This window comes from Bubalus bubalis, chromosome 12, assembly GCF_019923935.1.
Source record: "Bubalus bubalis isolate 160015118507 breed Murrah chromosome 12, NDDB_SH_1, whole genome shotgun sequence".
Classification (NCBI taxonomy): domain Eukaryota; kingdom Metazoa; phylum Chordata; class Mammalia; order Artiodactyla; family Bovidae; genus Bubalus; species Bubalus bubalis.
The window spans coordinates 94327724-94348903 of record NC_059168.1 but is presented as its reverse complement, the minus strand read 5'-3'; the positions used below and the strand labels follow the sequence as shown (position 1 = coordinate 94348903).

Genomic DNA, 21180 nt, shown 5'->3' with positions numbered 1-21180 from the left:
TGGAATTATTCCTAACAGCTTAAAAACAGTCTGGTATTCCTCCATCCTAAAAATAATAGCCATTTTTGACTCTTCATGAAGTCTTTTGACTTCTGTGGTAGTTCAGATGGTAAAGTGTCTGCCTACAATGTGGGAGACGCAGGTTCAATCCCTGGGTCGGGAAGATCCTCTGGAGAAGGAAATGGCAACCCACTCCAGTATTCTTGCCTACAAAATCCCATGGACGGAGGAGCCTGGTGGGCTACAGTCCATTGGGTCGCAAAGAGTCGGACACGACTGAGCGAATTCACTTTCACTTTTTTGATTCTTCATGCCCATTCAGTTACTGCCTATTTCTCCTCTTTTTGGAAGAGTTACGTGCACTATTTAATTTATTGCTCTGCCTTCTTAAGCTTGTCTTCTGCTCTGACATTCAGCTAGAGCTTTTCTTATCAAGATTGTCTGAAGCCTCCATGTTGCTCAATTCGGTAGGTGTCTTTTATCTTGATGCCTGTGGATACAGTTGACCACTCCTTCCTGCTTGTTCTGCCTGGTGGTTCTTCTTTTCTTCCTTGTTGATCTCTACTCATCCTTTAAATGGGCTTCCCTGCTGGCTCAGATGGCAAAGAATCTGCCTGCAATGCAGGAGACCTGGGTTCCATCCCCGGGTTGGGAAGATCCCCTGAAGTAGGAAATGGCAACCTACTCCAGTATTCTTGCCTGCAGAATCCCCATGGACAGAAGAATCTGGTGGGCTACAGTCCATGGGGTCGCAAAGAGACACGACTGAACGACTGAGCACAGCACGGCACATCCTTTAAACTGGTGTTTCTCTGACTTAGTCCTGGTTTCTCTTGTATTTCTCTGAAACACCATCTTTGCGTGGATGCCTTTCTAATTAATAGCTCTAGCCCAAGCCTTGGAGAAGGCAATGGCACCCCACTCCAGTACTCTTGCCTGGAAAATCCCATGGACGGAGGAGGCTGGTAGGCTGCAGTCTGTGGGGTCACTGAGAGTCGGACACGACTGAGTGACTTCACTTTCACTTTTCATTTTCATGCACTGGAGAAGGAAATGGCAACCCACTCCAGTATTCTTGCCTGGAGAATCCCAGGGATGGGGGAGCCTGGTGGGCTGCCGTCTATGGGGTTGCACAGAGTCGGACATGACTGAAGTGACTTAGCAGCAGCAGCCCAAGCCTTTCCCCAGATTTCCTATGTAGTGTGTTCAGTTATGTACCCGACATTTCTATTTACAAGTTTCTTAGACTTAATATCACAAATAAAACTCTTGGAGCTCTTCCCAAGCATGTTAGTCTTTCCTACCATTAAATGGTAATATGCTGCCTTTTTACTCTATCTCAGTTCATCTGCTGACTCCATCTATCCACCTGATCCATTTTCACTCTCAGTACAGGAGTTAAGCCACCATCTAGCCTCACCCGGACTTGCTCTAGCCTCCTGATTTCTCTCTTTCTGCTTCTGCCTTCTTCCAAACTTTTCCATCTAAGAGTCAGATAAAAATTATAGAACTGTAGACCAGACTGTTATTCTCTTGATTGAAATCACTGAATACCTTTCCATTGCCCTTACTAATCAATCAAACAGTCAATCTTAATTCTTTGCCATGATCTATGGAGTACTCTGCGTGATCTGGTGCTTGCTTTATCTAGCACCTTCTTAAATCACTTCCTCCTGCTCCCCTGTGCCTTAGATGTACTGAAGTCCTTTTTGTACCGTGAGCATGCCCAGCTGTTTCTAACCAAAGAAACAGCTTCTCTGTGAAGCTCTTTCTCTGCCTGAAACACCAAGTCCCCTGCTTCCGGAGTGAAGGGACTCCATCCCATCCTTTAGGTCGGTATTGTCATCGTTTTTGAGAAGCTGTCTCTGACCATATTATCTCAGTAGGGCTTTTCCCTTTTCTTCCATTTTCCTCTTTGTTCTTTCTTTGGTTTCATATAACACTATCACGAGCTATATGCTTTGTGTTTGTTTATGCTTCTCCATCGAGACAGGCAGCTCCACAGCGGGATGGATGTTATGTGTTCAGTACTTGTTCCAGTGCGCAGTGTACTTACTTGGTTTATAAGATATGTAGCTAAACTTATAAGTGTTGTTGTTGTTCAGTCGCTAAGTCATGACTGACTCTTTGCGACCCCATGAACTGTAGCGTGCCAGGCTTCCCTGTCCTTCACTATCTCCTGGAGTTTGCTCAAACTTATGTTCATTAAGTCAGTGATGCCATCCCACCATCTCACTTCAAACTTAAAAGTGAGGCTGATATAGGAAATCTGATTTCTGACTGGAAGATTGGAATCAAACTATCCATCCACGTGCTTCATACCATTCATACATTGAACCTATAAATAATTTGAAGATTAGGCAAAATGCTGCAGGAGGGGTCTTGAATGGCTGACAGGCATTTAAGAGGCAGCATGAAATTTAAAGTCTGTGGTTGAGATGGTTGTTGTTTTCTATTTTCTGTATTCACCTAGACAGCTAGGTGGAAAGCACAGCTAAGGGTGATACTGGCTCTGGTCTCTTGGGCTTAATTCTGGAAGTACTCAAATTTGATTTCTCTTGCTTAGTGGGAAGTATAGTTAGTCTGTTTGATGAGACAACTATCTGAATTCCTCACATACCTGAGTTCCTTAAACTAGTAACTTCTTGGGCGAGTTTTCCTTGTATTCGATGCAGTGTGGCAGAATGGAAAGGATTTTCAACCAGAATTGTGCGTGGGTTTTTCTTTTGGTCTTGGTTATTTTGAAAAGAAAAAAATCAAACCAAAACCACCATTACCACCACAATAAAACATCCTGAGCCTCAACTTCCCTATCTATGAAACAAGAGAGTTGGATGAGTTGGTTTCTAAGGTTCCCACTGCCTTTAATCATTATGAAATATGATTTTTATTAAAAAAGTATATGGATTCTGATCCTGGAGGTAATCACAAAAACTGCAGTCTTTAAGAAAGCCAATCCTTTCCCCACAGTCATTTTTATGGAGAAATAGTGAACACTGTTACAGACTACCTCAGCAAGTAGAGAGGGAATGATAAATTCCTTGAAGATTAAGACTCCTTTGAGTTAATCTGAACTCAATTTGAATGTTAATTTGAACTGTCCAAGGAAAAAATATTTTAGGATTTAATGATCTGGGGCTCTTAATGACTTGTACTTCATCCTGCTGGGAATTTAAAAAGTCAATCAACTGAGAATAGTAAGTGCCCCCCTTCTAAGTTGTGGCACCCCCAAAAGAATCTTTTTCACTTTAATGTAAGAATGAGCAACTTTCTTGGTCACCCAGAAGACTCCCCCTTGCTGAAAAGATGCGATAGAGAGGAAAGAAAGGCAGCCTTCCTATCTCCACTTTCAAATATTACAAAGCTGAGTCAAGAAGATTCTAAGATGAAATTTAGTTTTCATTGCAAGTAGCAACTTGTGTCTCTTCTATTAATTGTTCTTACTGTGGTCTAGCCTTTGTACCAGATACTCACTTATTCCCCAAATATGCTTTGAGTTGGATGATTGTTTTCAGGAGAAGAAACTGAGCTGCTCAGGAGGTTAAGTAACTTGCTAAACTAAGGCTCAGTTAGCAAGTGGTTGAGTTGGGATTTGAACCAAGCAAATGAGTAATGAACCTTTCTTAGAGCCTACAATGTAGCTGAAAGAGTTTTCAGCCTTTTTAAAGGTAGTGAACAGATAATAGAGAAGTTAAGGACACTCAGATCACAAACCAAGTTGTGTTCCTTCTGTGTCCTTTTCCTAGAAATCCTGGGTATTTTCTTTTCATCTAGTTGTATCAGTACCTTTCCTTCTAGGATTCTTCTTTTTAAAAATTCTAGAAGTGAAACCAAACCTTAGTTAAAATAATGAACAGTCATCTTTTATATGAATACATAATAGTACTTCATAAAAGCATGACCTTATCTGTAACTTAGAATCATCTTGACCTGTTGCTTTAAATAGTTTAATAATACAGGGTTTCCCCCTCCCCTGATGAGGCCCACTTTTTTCCCCCACTTTAATTATGTGAGCTAGAATTCTGTTTCTCACACATCTTCAGTTCTCAACCTTGTTAAAATTAATCATATAATCCCCCTTTAAAACATAGTATTAAGTCACCATAGTAACACTGTATCCAAGCTTTATAGATAAAACATAACAGCCATAAGAAGGTAGCATTTTGGTATCCCCTTGACAGCTCTATAACTTTTATAGGAATGTGTTCCTTTTTCTGGCTTACATAAGGTGGAGGGATAGCATTACTTACTTACACCTGTTTTATTACCATCTTGCTTTTAAATTCCTACGTTGTTTTTGTTCACCTTCCTAGTTAAAAAAGATTTGGAACTCTCTTTGCTTTCTGAATTATTTTCTTGTAATCTCTAACCACTCTTTGAGGGAAGGAATTATTTCCTTAAATATGACCAGGTAGGGTCCACTGACCTTTTGTCCTGGAATACTTTGATAGTCTTTTAAAATTAAAATACTTTAATTTTCTTATGTGGCTTGTATAAGGGAATTTTAGAAAAGAACGCTATCCATATTCAAAGACTTAATTCATATGCTGTCAAAAACTCAGTCAGTCTGCCTTTGGAAAAGGCCTGGTGAACCATGATTTTTCATTTCTACTGACAATTTATAGCAAATTATAGGTGAGAGCATTAATTTGAATATTTTATCAATTTGAGTATGTTTTGTAAAATATATATATAAAATACAAGTTAATAAGTTCCTTTGAATAAGTCAGTGTCAAATTATAAAATATTTTGTTTGCATAAATTTGTATACTATAATTTGTAATATTTAACTATTTAAAAATTTTATTTTTGGCTGTGCTGGGTCTCCATTGCTTTGCGTGGGCTTTCTCTAGTTATGGGCAATGGGGGCTGTACTCTTCATTGTGGTGCGTAGGCTTCTCATTGGGGTGGTTTTGCTTGTTGTGGAGCTCAGGCCTGGTAATTGTAGATTATGGACTCAGTTGCTCCACAGCATGTGGAATCTTCCCAGATCAAGGATTGAACCTGTATCCCCTGCGTTGGCGGGCAGATTCCTATCCACTGTGCCACCAGGAAAGTATAAGATTTGATTTTTTAAAGAGGAATCCAAAGGCTAACTGGTAAACTGATTTTAAAAAGTGGATTTTAAAACATTTTGTAACTTTAAAAGAGTTTCTAGATTAATCTGACTTGTAATATGCTTCTTAATTTTTTGAAATGTTTTTAGTTTTTTGTGTGGTCTGCTGATTTTTGTGTTGATGCAGGAATTTTTAGTTTTTATCTTTTTTTTTTTTTTTTTTTTTTTTAATTTTATTTTATTTTTAAACTTTACATAACTGTATTAGATTTGCCAAATATCAAAATGAATCCGCCACAGGTTTACATGTGTTCCCCATCCTGAACCCTCCTCCCTCCTCCCTCCCCATTCCATCCCTCTGGGTCGTCCCAGTGCACCAGCCCCAAGCATCCAGTATCGTGCATCGAACCTGGACTGGCAACTCGTTTCATACATGATATTTTACATGTTTCAATGCCATTCTCCCAAATCTTCCCACCCTCTCCCTCTCCCACAGAGTCCATAAGATTGTTCTATACATCAGTGTCTCTTTTGCTGTCTCGTACACAGGGTTATTGTTACCATCTTTCTAAATTCCATATATATGCGTTAGTATACTGTATTGGTGTTTTTCTTTCTGGCTTACTTCACTCTGTATAATAGGCTCCAGTTTCATCCACCTCATTAGAACTGCTTCAAATGTATTCTTTTTAATGGCTGAGTAATACTCCATTGTGTATATGTACCACAGCTTTCTTATCCATTCATCTGCTGATGGGCATCTAGGTTGCTTCCATGTCCTGGCTATTATAAACAGTGCTGCGATGAACACTGGGGTACTCGTGTCTCTTTCCCTTCTGGTTTTCTCAGTGTGTATGCCCAGCAGTGGGATTGCTGGATCATAAGGCATGTCTATTTCCAGTTTTTTAAGGAATCTCCACACTGTTCTCCATAGTGGCTGTACTAGTTTGCATTCCCACCAACAGTGTAAGAGGGTTCCCTTTTCTCCACACCCTCTCCAGCATTTATTACTTGTAGACTTTTGGATTGCAGCCATTCTGACTGGCGTGAAATGGTACCTCATAGTGGTTTTGATTTGCATTTCTCTGATAATGAGTGATGCTGAGCATCTTTTCATGTGTTTGTTAGCCATCTGTATGTCTTCTTTGGAGAAATGTCTATTTAGTTCTTTGGCCCATTTTTTGATTGGGTCATTTATTTTTCTGGAGTTGAGCTGTAGGAGTTGCTTGTATATTCTCGAGATTAGTTGTTTGTCAGTTGCTTCATTTGCTATTATCTTCTCCCATTCTGAAGGCTGTCTTTTCACCTTGCTAATAGTTTCCTTTGATGTGCAGAAGCTTTTAAGGTTAATTAGGTCCCATTTGTTTATTTTTGCTTTTATTTCCAATATTCTGGGAGGTGGGTCATAGAGGATCCTGCTGTGATGTATGTCAGAGAGTGTTTTGCCTATGTTCTCCTCTAGGAGTTTTATAGTTTCTGGTCTTACGTTTAGATCTTTAATCCATTTTGAGTTTATTTTTGTGTATGGTGTTAGAAAGTGTTCTAGTTTCATTCTTTTACAAGTGGTTGACCAGAGTTCCCAGCACCACTTGTTAAAGAGATTGTCTTTAATCCATTGTATATTCTTGCCTCCTTTGTCGAAGATAAGGTGTCCATATGTGCGTGGATTTATCTCTGGGCTTTCTATTTTGTTCCATTGATCTATATTTCTGTCTTTGTGCCAGTACCATACTGTCTTGATAACTGTGGCTTTGTAGTAGAGCCTGAAGTCAGGTAGGTTGATTCCTCCCGTTCCATTCTTCTTTCTCAAGATCGCTTTGGCTATTCGAGGTTTTTTGTTTTTCCATACAAATTGTGAAATTATTTGTTCTAGCTCTGTGAAGAATGCTGTTGGTAGCTTGATAGGGATTGCATTGAATCTATAGATTGCTTTGGGTAGTATACTCATTTTCACTACATTGATTCTTCCAATCCATGAACATGGTATATTTCTCCATCTGTTAGTGTCCTCTTTGATTTCTTTCACCAGTGTTTTATAGTTTTCTATATATAGGTCTTTAGTTTCTTTAGGTAGATATATTCCTAAGTATTTTATTCTTTCCGTTGCAATGGTGAATGGAATTGTTTCCTTAATTTCTCTTTCTGTTTTCTCATTATTAGTGTATAGGAATGCAAGGGATTTCTGTGTGTTGATTTTATATCCTGCAACTTTACTATAGTCATTGATTAGTTCTAGTAATTTTCTGGTGGAGTCTTTAGGGTTTTCTATGTAGAGGATCATGTCATCTGCAAACAGTGAGAGCTTTACTTCTTCTTTTCCAATTTGGATTCCTTTTATTTCTTTTTCTGCTCTGATTGCTGTGGCCAAAACTTCCAAAACTATGTTGAATAGTAATGGTGAAAGTGGGCACCCTTGTCTTGTTCCTGACTTTAGAGGAAATGCTTTCAATTTTTCACCATTGAGGATAATGTTTGCTGTGGGTTTGTCATATATAGCTTTGATTATGTTGAGGTATGTTCCTTCTATTCCTGCTTTCTGGAGAGTTTTGATCATAAATGGATGTTGAATTTTGTCAAAGGCTTTCTCTGCATCTATTGAGATAATCATATGGTTTTTATTTTTCAATTTGTTAATGTGGTGTATTACATTGATTGATTTGCGGATATTGAAGAATCCTTGCATCCCTGGGATAAAGCCCACTTGGTCATGGTGTATGATCTTTTTAATGTGTTGTTGGATTCTGTTTGCTAGAATTTTGTTAAGGATTTTTGCATCTATGTTCATCAGTGATATTGGCCTGTAGTTTTCTTTTTTGTGGGATCTTTGTCAGGTTTTGGTATTAGGGTGATGGTGGCCTCATAGAATGAGTTTGGAAGTTTACCATCCTCTGCAATTTTCTGGAAGAGTTTGAGCAGGATAGGTGTTAGCTCTTCTCTAAATTTTTGGTAGAATTCAGCTGTGAAGCCGTCTGGACCTGGGCTTTTGTTTGCTGGAAGATTTTTGATTACAGTTTCAATTTCCGTGCTTGTGATGGGTCTGTTAAGATTTTCTATTTCTTCCTGATCGAGTTTTGGAGAGTTGTACTTTTCTAAGAATTTGTCCATTTCTTCCTCGTTGTCCATTTTATTGGCATATAATTGTTGATAGTAGTCTCTTATGATCCTTTGTATTTCTGTGTTGTCTGTTGTGATCTCTCCATTTTCATTTCTAATTTTATTGATTTGATTTTTCTCCCTTTGTTTCTTGATGAGTCTGGCTAATGGTTTGTCAATTTTATTTATCCTTTCAAAGAACCAGCTTTTGGTTTTGTTGATTTTTGCTATGGTCTCTTTTGTTTCTTTTGCATTTATTTCTGCTCTAATTTTAAGATTTCTTTCCTTCTACTAACCCTGGGGTTCTTCATTTCTTCCTTTTCTAGTTGCTTTAGGTGTAGAGTTAGGTTATTTATTTGACTTTTTTCTTGTTTCTTGAGGTGTGCCTGTATTGCTATGAACTTTCCCCTTAGGACTGCTTTTACCGTGTCCCACAGGTTTTGGGTTGTTGTGTTTTCATTTTCATTCATTTCTATGCAAATTTTGATTTCTTTTTTGATTTCTTCTGTGATTTGTTGGTTATTCAGCAGCGTGTTGTTCAGCCTCCATATGTTGGATTTTTTAATAGTTTTTCTCCTGTAATTGAGATCTAATCTTACTGCATTGTGGTCAGAAAAGATGCTTGGAATGATTTCTATGTTTTTGAATTTACCAAGGCTAGCTTTATGGCCCAGGATGTGATCTATCCTGGAGAAGGTTCCATGTGCGCTTGAGAAGAAGGTGAAATTCATTGTTTTGGGATGAAATGTCCTATAGATATCAATTAGGTCTAACTGGTCTATTGTATCGTTTAAAGTTTGTGTTTCCTTGTTAATTTTCTGTTTAGTTGATCTATCCATAGGTGTGAGTGGGGTATTAAAGTCTCCCACTATTATTGTGTTATTGTTAATTTCTCCTTTCATACTTGTTAGCATTTGTCTTACATACTGCGGTGCTCCCGTGTTGGGTGCATATATATTTATAATTGTTATATCTTCTTCTTGGATTGATCCTTTGATCATTATGTAGTGACCATCTTTGTCTCTTTTCACAGTCTTTGTTTTAAAGTCTATTTTATCTGATATGAGTATTGCTACTCCTGCTTTCTTTTGGTCCCTATTCGCATGGAAAATCTTTTTCCAGCCCTTCACTTTCAGTCTGTATGTGTCCCCTGTTTTGAGGTGGGTCTCTTGTAGACAACATATGCAGGGGTCTTGTTTTTGTATCCATTCAGCCAGTCTTTGTCTTTTGGTTGGGGCATTCAACCCATTTACGTTTAAGGTAATTACTGATAAGTGTGACCCCGTTGCCATTTACTTTATTGTTTTGGGTTCGAATTTATACACCATTTTTGTGTTTCCTGTCTAGAGAATATCCTTTAGTATTTGTTGGAGAGCTGGTTTGGTGGTGCAGAATTCTCTCAGCTTTTGCTTGTCTGAAAAGCTTTTGATTTCTCCTTCATACTTGAATGAGATCCTTGCTGGGTACAATAATCTGGGCTGTAGGTTATTTTCTTTCATCATTTTAAGTATGTCTTGCCATTCCCTCCTGGCTTGAAGAGTTTCTATTGAAAGATCAGCTGTTATCCTTATGGGAATTCCCTTGTGTGTTATTTGTTGTTTTTCCCTTGCTGCTTTTAATATTTGTTCTTTGTGTTTGATCTTTGTTAATTTGATTACTATGTGTCTTGGGGTGTTTCGCCTTGGGTTTATCCTGTTTGGGACTCTCTGGGTTTCTTGGACTTGGGTGATTATTTCCTTCCCCATTTTAGGGAAGTTTTCAACTATTATCTCCTCAAGTATTTTCTCATGGTCTTTCTTTTTGTCTTCTTCTTCTGGGACCCCTATGATTCGAATGTTGTAGCGTTTAATATTGTCCTGGAGGTCTCTGAGATTGTCCTCATTTCTTTTAATTCGTTTTTCTTTTATCCTCTCTGATTCATTTATTTCTACCATTCTATCTTCTAATTCACTAATCCTATCTTCTGCCTCTGTTATTCTACTATTTGTTGCCTCCAGAGTGTTTTTAATTTCACTTATTGCATTATTCATTATATATTGACTCTTTTTTATTTCTTCTAAGTCCTTGTTAAACCCTTCTTGCATCTTCTCAATCCTTGCCTCCAGGCTATTTATCTGTGATTCCATTTTAATTTCAAGATTTTGGATCAATTTCACTATCATTATTCGGAATTCTTTATCAGGTAGATTCCCTATCTCTTCCTCTTTTGTTTGGTTTGGTGGGCATTTATCCTGTTCCTTTATCTGCTGGCTATTCCTCTGTCTCTTCATCTTGTTTAAATTGCTGAGTTTGGGGTGTCCTTTCTGTATTCTGGCAGTTTGTGGAGTTCTCTTTATTGTGGCGTTTCCTCGCTGTGTGTGGGTTTGTACAGGTGGCTTGTCAAGGTTTCCTGGTTAGGGAAGCTTGTGCTGGTGTTCTGGTTGATGGAGCTGTATTTCTTCTCTCTCCTTTCGAAGAGTTGGGCTGCTTTTCTGGGTGCCTGATGTCCTCTGCCGGCATTCAGAAGTTGTTTTGTGGAATTTACTCGACGTTTAAATGCTCTTTTGATGAATTTGTGGGGGAGAAAGTGTTCTCCCCGTCCTACTCCTCCGCCATCTTGGCTCCTCCTCTAGTTTTTATCTTTAATGCTTTTCTGTAAAACTTTGTTTCCATTTCTCAGAAAATATCTTGCATTGATAAGACATTTGCTATTTCTGTCCTGTAAAATATAAAATATAGTCCTCATAAATTTGGAAATTATGAAAGGTACAGGAATTTAGGAAAGTAATAGCTAACCCTGCCCTCTTTTGAATTCTAGCTCCTCCCCTTAGTGGCTTTGTGAACTTGATTCAGTTATTTACTTATTAAGTTCTATAGTTTCCTTTTCTGTAAAATGGGAACATCCTTGAAGCTCCAGGGTTGTTGTGAAAGTAAATGAGATAGTTTAATATCAAATGTCTAACTTTGTGGCTGGCATTTAAATTCTGCTGTTGCAGTCCCTGTTATTTTCTGAACTAGAGGAATAATCAGGTGAGCATCATTACCAGCAAACTGGCAGGGAAGACTTTGGTGTCAGATAGGCCTAGGTTTAAAATTCAGCTTTTTGCAATTTACCACCTGACATCTTACACAGTGGCACTCTAGGCTATTTCTCCATCTGTAAAATGAGGTTAATAGGATGCACCTTTCAAAACTGGATGCAGTGCTCAACAGGGACACCTGCCTGAGTGCAGTAAGTAGGAGGTTTGGTAGCTATGATGAGGTGGTCACTGCTTGCTGTCTTTTTCTTTTTAAAAAAATACTCACTCAGTTTTTTCTCTTGAAGTGTGTAAATGTTAAGTTCATTTATAAAGAATTCCACTGAGAAAGGAAATGTTACAGGTTCAACGACTTGTTGTGATTAGATACTTTATCAGGAAACTTACTGCACATTCATTTTCCCCTTTGTTCTCTTTGGCGCAGCCTCACAGTTAGCCAAGTTGGCCAGAACTTCACATTCGTGCTCACTGACATTGACAGCAAACAGAGATTCGGGTTCTGCCGCTTATCTTCAGGAGCAAAGAGTTGCTTCTGTATCTTAAGGTAAGGAAAATGGCTTTGGCTATTGGCTAGTTCTATGAAACAATGTCAGCTTTTGGGTTGGTCTTCTGTAATTAAATTTTCCAGCTGTTCTTTTTATTTTCCTATCTGCTTCCCATAAGTCACTGCACTTGGGGAGAAGAACTTTACAATGTTGTCCTTGCACTTTAAGTTCTACAGATAATTGTATTTATTTATTTGTATCACATCCCTTGGGTGGAAAAAGGGATCATTGCATCTGTGGAGTGTGCAGAAACTGGAGAATCAGTATGGCTTCAGTTCCTCCTTCTGTTATCTGGAGCTGTCAGAAATTAGCCTGTTAGGCTTTCCCTTGGACATTTTGTGTATGTAAGATTATTAATAAAGTATGTGTCTGCAGTTCAGGACGTCTTGCAGACACTGATTGTGTCCTTCTCAAAGTAACACCCCTGCCCCTTTCGGGTCAATGAGTAAGTAACTGTTTCCCAACTTGGCTCCCTCTGTAGAGGTTTTGAAAAAAGTGCAGAATCCTGTGAGAAGGCTTCTTTAGGTCTTCCAAAATTCCCTTCACACACCAGAAGCACACTTACTTAATGCTCTGTTTCCTCCTGCCAGAGGGGTAAGGCATATTCCGGGGTTGCAGGATGTGTGGAAATCTGATTTCAGAGCTGCTGGCTCTGTGGGCTCCTGCTGGGCGCCTCCTGAGGGGGAGGTAAAGGCATCCCACACACTCTCCTCTGCATCTGCCTCCGTTAAGTAGGTGTCAGAGGGGCCTGCCTCCTGTCTCTGCTCATGTGCAGCAGCGCAGGGCAGGACAGCAGGGAGGCGCCCCTGACAAAACCCGGGTCCCCCATCTTGGGCTTGAGCCTAGGAATAAGAGGCCAGACCCACTATGAATTCCAGAAGGAGTAGTTCTCTGGTGTACTAGTCTCTGCATTTTCTTTTCTTCCTCACTAAGAGCAGACCCCCTTGCCCCCAGACACACACACACCCTAACACCAGGGGGGTGGTGAGGGCTAACTTTCAATGTCTTAGCTCTGTAACTGTCAGTCAGAAATGCTACTTCTGCATTTCTCTACACAAATCTTATTATTGTGTTTAATCAGTGAAGTCCACTGGCTCCTTCATCAGGCATAGTATCTCTAATTTGAACACTAGAGGACAACTGCTGGGAAGACCTTAAGATGGAGGTACAAACCCGGCTGCTTTGCAAGACTCCTGTTCTCAAGCACGCCTCTAGCCCAGGCCCAAGGACTACCTGCCCTGAGTATTAGACTCTGATATAAATTATTATTTACTTTTTTATTTAACAATTTTTTTTCAAGAAAATTTTCTCTTACATTTTTGTCTGATGTTGTATTTCAGCCTTGGCTAGGACACTGCATATTTATGTAGTCATTCAGGGAGATGAGGGTTGAAACCAAGTTCTTGAAGTTTTGCAGAAAGATTTTGTCCCATAATGTTTTGGGATGTGATGTTTCTTTCAAAGCTTGGGTGTATGCATTGAGGGAAGGGAGATTCTTGAATTGGTACAATTGCAACCACTCAGCACACTTCAGAGAGTGGAAAACTGTTTATTTAAAAATTTAAGTTTAAAAATTGCTCATACCTGATTCTGGAGTTTGTATCTACATGTAGGGCCATGTTTGTGACAAGCTAGTTGAATAGCCTTTTGCTATTATCATTTAGAATGAAAAATAGCAGCAATTGGTGTGTTTTCTATCTGTTGTACTAGCTAGGAGCTATAGGGGAAAATTTGGTGGGTTAATTCATTCACTTGTTTGTCAGTCCTTAATCGAGTCTTACTATTAGCTAGTCCTTGTCCTTGAAGAGTTCCCGAGATGAGCTGGGGAGATGGATGATCTTGCTACAATATGCTATATATAACACATAGAATGAGCCCGTGGAATAGTGTCTTCTTACTCTTGCTAATCTAGTGCCCCAGAGCATAGTGGCTGTAGTTTAAATAGTCTTCTATGGATTCTGGGACATGCATTTCATGGGTATTTAACATGAGGACAGAAGGCTGCGTTTATCTTATTCAGTTTTTGCTTAGGTACAGGGCACACAAAATGGCACTTTCCCTGTGCTTGATTTGGAAACATTGCTGGGTTGAGACTAGCATGTGAGTGGAAGAACTTGCTGTTAACCCTGGATAACGGGTTGGTGACATGTCCAGTGGAGAGGTCTTCCAAGAGAACATTGGTGGGACTTGGGTCTGGGTTACATTATTATTTAGCATCATCTTCTTTTGCTGTTTGGTCTTCTTGCTTTGCTTCAGATGCTTTTCCTTTAGTTAATGTGTGTTTTAAACTCCAGTCATGTTCTCAGTGTGCCCAGTACTCTTAAGTCTGCTCAGCTGCCACCTTTACTTTTGCTTTTCCATTTCTTCCCATGAGGGATGTAGTTCCTGGTGATGGCATTTGTGCAGACATAGCCCCCACTGTTCTAGGATTTCGCTTCTTAGGATCACTTTTTCTCTCTCTCAAGCTCATTTGCTTCCTAGACCACATGAACGATCAGACCTTTCTGCCTTCATACATTTTTACCCATTCTTCCAGGCTCAGCTTGAGCATTTCTCAGAGTCCCCTTTTCCAGGCAGAGGTAATCATCCCATCTTCTGGATGCACCCAGCATGCTTTGCACTCTTAAGCTATCCACTCATAAGCCTTGATCTTCTTTTGTCTTTCTCCTAGTGAACAGTTAACTCTTTACTGGTAAAGGTTGTGTTTAAGCAGCATCTGCATCCCCATCACTTAGTGTAGTGCTTGACAGAGGAGTGCATGACTTTCAGAGACAGGGAGAACCATCCCATTCAGTTGGAAAAGCAGAATACTGGGGGCTCAAGTGGGAGGACAGGCCTCATTGGATACTAATTCAAAGAGAAAATACGAAGTCCTGTTGTTGGCAGAAGCATGGTTCATATTACCAGACAATTCATATTAGTCGTAAGAGGTGCACCTTTGATTCTTACACTTTGGATTCAGTGACACAGTGGACAGGCATTGTGTCCATAAAGGATTGGGTCATTAGTATTTTACAAAATTTAGACATAATTTTACAACGAAAGGTTCTTAGACATCCTTTACTCAATATAACTTACTAGATTCATTGTTAGGGGCATTGTCTGTTCTTCCCCACTAGAATGTAAGCTTCATGAAGCCTGGGAATTCTTAACCTGTTTTGTTCACAGATACATCCAAAGCATATTAAAGAATGTCTCTGTACATAGTAGACAGTTAGTAATACTTGTTTTATGAAGGATTGAATCCCTAAGTTTATTTAAAAAAATTCTTTTTCAAAGTTTTTTTGAACTCTTGTTACCAGCTAACCTTGACAGAGATGTAGTTGTACTAAAGTAAAAACTCTTATTAACAAAAGTACCATGGTATATAAAGTCAAATGCATTATTTCCTTCCACAATTGACTGATTCTTTATACTAAAGCATTTTACTTTTCTTTGAGAGTCACCGTTATATTATTTAGCTAGTTACTAGATGCTGTGTGCGTGTGTGTGTGTGTTCAGTCGCTTCAGTCATGTCTGACTCTTTGCAACCCTATGGACTGTAGCCTGCCAGGCTCCTGTGTCCATGGGATTTTTTAGGCAAGAATACAGGAGTGGATTGCCATGTCCTCCTCCAGGGAATCTTCCAAACCCAGGGATCGAACCCACATCTCTTATGTCTCCTGCATTGGCAGGTGGGTTCTTTACCACTAGTGCCACCTGGGAAGCCCCAGGTTAAAAGCACCAGCTAGGAGAACATGAGTTATGAGTAAGTTAGTTGTTCTTCTTTATAAACCCAAGAATCCAAGAAAGTATTTTAGCATTCTCAGATAGCACCATCTGAGTCTAATATATAGTTAATATTTACCTCTGAAATCTTAATATTGTAAGACAAAGACAAAGTGACCTAGATCACTTTTTTTGTGGCTTCTTTTGCCCAAAAAACACATGACCCAACAAGGCTAAAACTGTAATAAAATATGCTATTTATAAGCAGCTTCTGATTTTGGATGATCAGAAGAAATGTAGGAGTTCAAAGTCATAACTGTATTGCTTAGAGTGGGGAGCAGTAGATTATGGAAGATAAGCCATATAGTATTAACTTATTCTTTACAAAGGCACTTTAAAAGTATTTGTGTTCTACAATTTTCTACTTAATATATAGGGATCTTATTTCAGCTCTTGAGAAAACTTGAGTAACAATCTTTATATCCAAATAGAGTTGTTCAGAACCTCTTATCCATTTTGGGAAGAAATAACTTGTTTCATCAATATGGCATCTAAAATTTTTTTAGCCTAACATTTAAAGTTTGTATTCACTTAGTAGGTATCTTCATATCTAGCATATTTCAAGAACGAGCAATGCATAACATGTGGTCTTTGGCCTTTTTTTACCTCAAGGTCCCTTAAAATAGAGACACAGATCTAGCCTCAGCTCCCCATATGAGAACCTTTCAGTTGTCCTATTCACCCAAGAGTTTGGTAAGCTGCATTTTCTGAACTTGGTATTTCAAACTGTTAACAATATATACTTTTTGTCCTTTATCAAATATGAAATTGAATTTGCTTCTAGGTGCACTGTTCCAGGCCACCTCTGATTTTGATACCCATCTCCCATTTCACTTCTACTACCCTTACTGTCTTGGGGGCCACTTCATCTTTGGGAAGGAACTAGTAAATAAGTAATTAAAATATATTGTGATAGATGCTTTTTTAAAAAAATATGTATCCGTAAGTTTCTTTGGGGTCACAGATTAGGCAGAGCTCATGTTTGACTTGGAGAATCAGAGAAAGTGTTGCTGATGGGTTCCAGTTAAATTGGACCTTAGAGAATCAGTGGAGGCTTGCCTGGAGGAGAACAGGAGGAAAGCTCTCTGGGCAGTGGGAACTGGTGCACAAAGGTCCAGAGAAATGAAAGTTACAGTAAAAGAATGATGAGAATTCTGATGAAAGATCGATAGCGAGAGACGGTGCCATAAAAGTCTTGGGACAAGACTGTGAAAGTCTTTGTGGGCCATGCTCAAGATTTTGAATTTATCCCATAGAAAATGTTGTGTCACCTGATGGTCTGGGGCAGGTGTTAGAAATATTGATGTTTGTACATGAAATTGCTATCTACACAAGCTTGGGGTTTTCTGATTATTGTTAGAGGGATGCTGTACATCACTTTGGGAATAGCATCTGATTTAGATTGGAATTTTCAAGACTCAACTTTAGTGTTTTTTTTTTTTTTTTTAATAACTTAATAGAATGTGTTCCTTGGATCTTATTGGGGAGTTATTATCCTTCTTTCCATGCAGATTGGCGTGTGGGCTTATGTTTAAACTTTGTGTTAAGTGAGGATCTGGAACATTTTCTGACTTAATGGCAAGAACAACTATTGCATCCTTTTTTCATCTGTATTGTACTCATTTCTACTATAAACAGAAAAGCTCGGTTTTCACAGAAAAAAAGAAGCTAGAAGTAATAGAGTCTGGTTTTGAGAACTTGGGCTTCTCTAACTGCTCCAGTGTTTTTTAAACAACACATACAGTTTAGGAGAAAAATCAAAGGACTCTTTCCTTAGGCAGGTGGAATGGCAGAAACCCTTTTGTATTGTGTTTTAGCTGCTTCAGTTTAAAATAAGTGTATGGGGGATGGGGAAGGGAGTTGAGAAGGAAGGTTGTGGGGACAGCTCCCAGAGTTTTACCTTGAAAGCAGGTGCTGCTGAAATATTCCAGAAACAGATGGAATCTCCTATTCTTGTTTTAAGCTATTTATGGTTGTCTCGCCTGAGGGTACCCTGCTGTACAAAAATGTACAGCCTGATGTTTGAGGGCAGTTTGGGCATCAAAGCTGGGTCCCCTCTGGGAGACATCAGCCTTTCTTCCCAATGCCTTAAATGCCATTTGGGAAACCTGGATCTTTCATACTATTTAACAGAAAATTTTCCTCTGCTTTTCGAGTGTTTCCATCTCTCTGGGGCTGTTTGATTTCTTTTTAATTCCTTCCCTTAAAAGTATGATGGGTCAATGTTGTTTTCTAGATGGTCAGCTGGGAGAAGGCTTGATTGCTGTGGCAGATTATAATTCCACTCATTGTGGATCCTGGCACATGGCTTCTGTCAGAAACTGAACCCATGGGATGGGGCCTGTGGAGGCTCTGGTTTACTGGGCCCAGGGCCTTTTCTGAGAGTATTTTGAAAGGCTTGCATGGGAGGTGTGCTCATCAGAACATCACTTTGTGGGAGGCTTTAACTTTTTTTTTTTTCTTAATTAAAAAAAAATGAAGTGGTTGGGGCCTGTTGCATGTTTTATTGCCACACAGATGCCTTCATGCTTAGAAATATATAATCCTCTAGGGAGTCACAATTCGACAATGGTAACAAGCTGTACAGTTTTAACAAAATCACCTTTAAAGAGGAGAAAGGGAAATAAATAAAACTGCTCTTGCTCTCCTAGTAGCCTACCATTTGAGGGCTGGGAAGCTGGGCAGTTGGAAAGACAGGTGTGTCTTCTGCACCAGCAGCCAGCCTCAGGGCCAGCCACTGGAGGAAGAAGCTTTTTTCACTCCTCCTGGTCTTTTACGAAGGAAACCAGCCTGGCTCAGGGTTGGTTTGCCAAAATCCAAGACTTTGGCTAAAAGAAAATTTTCATTTTGGGATTGAACGAGTTGGGCATTGCAATAGACATGGTATGATCTCACTGTATGTTTCGAAGGCAGAACGCTTCCTTTTCTTAATGCTCTTAATGCGTGTTTCTCATCATATATATTTAGATAAAAGAACCATGATGGGTTGTTCACCTTTGCAGAATGATTTCAGAAGTGAATTTAAAGACCTCTTAAGAAAAATGTACTACAGCCCATCCTCATTTTATATATGATGAAAATGAGACCTGCAGAGGAAAGATTTTTTTTGTCCCAAGTTCTTTAGCTGGATGATAGCAGTTTTCTGACCCCACAATCGAGAGTCTTGTCCAAGATACGACAATGATTTTTCCACTTGGGAGAATAAGCACAAGACCACCTGGGACTAAGGTTTTTCAAGACTCAGTTGCCTCAAGCATCAAAAAGTCATATTTCCTTAGGGCCAGTGTCATTGCATTCTGTGTGAACAATCCAGCCATATGATTATAGAGTAAAGAAAATGATACAGTTTTCTTTATATCTGATGTAAGGTATGTTTGAACAGAAAACCAGTAAAACTGAGCCTGCCTTCTGAGAGAAAGAGAATCTTAACAATTCCATATGAGGGACCCTTTTTGGAAGACAGGAAAAGCATTCTATAGGAGAGGCCACTAGTGCTTTTTGATTGAGTTTGAGTGTCATCAATTTTTATTGGACCTCCCTGCAAGCAAACCACTTTCCTACAATAGCAACAATAAGCAGAGTGTATTTATTTGAGCTTTATCATTGCTTTTCACTGGGCAGGAGGTAGAAAGGAAAATAACTCAGTATGCTTCACACCTAAAATTGCCCTTTGGATCTAAGCTACACTCTTATTTTAAGAGCAAGATAGATTTGTGAATACAAAGAAGAGTTTGAATTTAAGTTTTCTGGCCCTTCCAGTGATCAGTTTTAGAAGCAGTAGGAAGTCTAACATTTGTCCGTCATGGAAAAGCCCTGGAAGACTGAGATAGTGTACCTCTTTACATCATTTCAAGGAGAAAAATCATTATGCCATCTGCACTTTGAAGAGCCCACAATGCTTACAATCAGTTATGAGTCACTTATTTTTAAGATGTAAAATTTTTTGAGGTTGTGAAGATATACTTCCTCACTAGAGGAATTTAAAAAACTTCAGAAAAGTAAGAAAAGCAGTCTATCATCTTATGATTCCCATAATGACTAGATGTGTTTCTTTCCTTGAATTGGGATCATGCTGTAGTTATAGTTTTCTGTCCAGTGTTTTCATTTATCATATTGTAAGTAAGTGTCTTTACATATCATTAAATATTCTTTCCTGAGAATCTTTCTGACTGTAAATTGTGTGAAATTGATTTACAAGACAAGAAGCTCTTAGTTATCAAAAAAAATTTTTTTTTCCTGCTAAGACTTATGTTCTTTTAAAAATGCGTTTGTTCTAGTGAATTTGTCATTCAGCTAATTACATTTTTTAAAAAAACTCAACTACTTTTTATCTTAACATGTGAGCTATTACCCATTTCTTGACAATGAAGAATAGTTGCTAACTTCTGAAAACAATGAACCTAAATAAGTATGGCAAAGGCAAAGCACTCGCTCAGTCATGTCCGACTCTTTGCGACCCCGTGGACTGTAGCCTACCAGGCTCCTCCATCCGTGGGATTCTCCAGGCAAGAGAACTGGAGTGGGTTGCCATTTCCTTCTCCAGGAGACTTTCCCAACCCAGGGATCGAACCCAGGTCTCCTGCAATGCAGGCAGATGCTTTACCATCTGAGCTACCAGGGAAGCTCAAATAAGTGTTAGTCGCTCAGTGGTGCCCGACTCTGCAACCCCAGCCCACCGGGCTCCTCTGTCCATGACATTTTCCAGGCAAGGATACTAGAGTGGGTTGCCATTTCCCTCACCAGGGGATCTTCCCAACCCAGGGATTGAACCCGGATCGCCTGCAATGCAGGCAGATTCTTTACCGACGGAGCTACAAGGGAAGCCCAAAAAAGTATAGAAATAGTATCAAAAGTCTTAGTTATATCAAGTGACAAATAATATATTTAGTTTACTTTTCCTTTCTGTGTTTCACTTTTATATCTTCAAAGTAATCCTTTTTACCACTGTAAGTTATATTATAAATTGCAAAAGTAATGTAGCATAAAGGGACTACTTTTAAAGTTGCACAGCAATTGATTTTGAGTATATTATATTCTGACTGGAAAGAAAGTATACATACCTTAAAATTTCATGTAGAAACTTAGGGACTTTTTAAACATTGTAGATAAAATTAAGTTCTGTACTATAGTACGCAGTAGAAATTGAATAGGTTTTTATTTCTCTTTCATGGCAAGTGAAACTACCAGTAACCTTCAGCAAAGCTAAGGGCAATTGTCTCTAACTCAATTCAGAAGTGTTAGAGTACCTCTATGAAGATTTTAAATCCCTATCTAAAATACAAAGCAATATGTATTACAAAATTAATTCTGAGAATCATCCTTTATGGTTTCTAATCTATTATATTTCAGATGTCTTTGAAGTAAAGTAGGTGGAGCTTTGTATTTGGGGTTAATTGTCCCATTGTTCAGTTATTCAGTCTGGTATTTTAACTAGCTCTTTATGTGTATTAATGAGCCCAAAATGCAGCAAAAAAAATGCTGGGCTCTAAAGAAAAACTTGACATTTTAGAACTTACTTAAACGTGTGGTGGAAAAAGAAATCAGTGTCCTGTAGTTTTTTTGCTTGAACTCATAATGACTGGTTTCTTTTAAAAAAATTTTTAAGTTTTAAAATCCTGCTCCCACAAGAAAACAAGAAGTCTTTGGGGGGATAAAAAACAAAACAAAAAAACCAAAAAGCCACAAAAGCAACTCCAAGCTA

General features: G+C 38.9%; 1 protein-coding gene across 9 annotated transcripts in view; it reads left to right on the top strand.

Annotated features, from left to right (window-relative positions):
* Positions 1-21180, top strand: part of DENND1A (DENN domain containing 1A) — a 527315-nt gene that overhangs the window by 165914 nt on the left and 340221 nt on the right. For 8 of the 9 annotated variants that reach the window (XM_044926324.2, XM_044926328.2, XM_044926325.2 and 5 more), the window contains one exon: positions 11591-11710. The exons of the other annotated variant lie outside the window; for it this stretch is intronic. In XM_044926324.2, coding sequence (XP_044782259.1) covers positions 11591-11710 — 120 coding nt within the window. The remainder of the gene's footprint in view (positions 1-11590; positions 11711-21180) is intronic. 9 annotated transcript variants of the gene reach the window in all.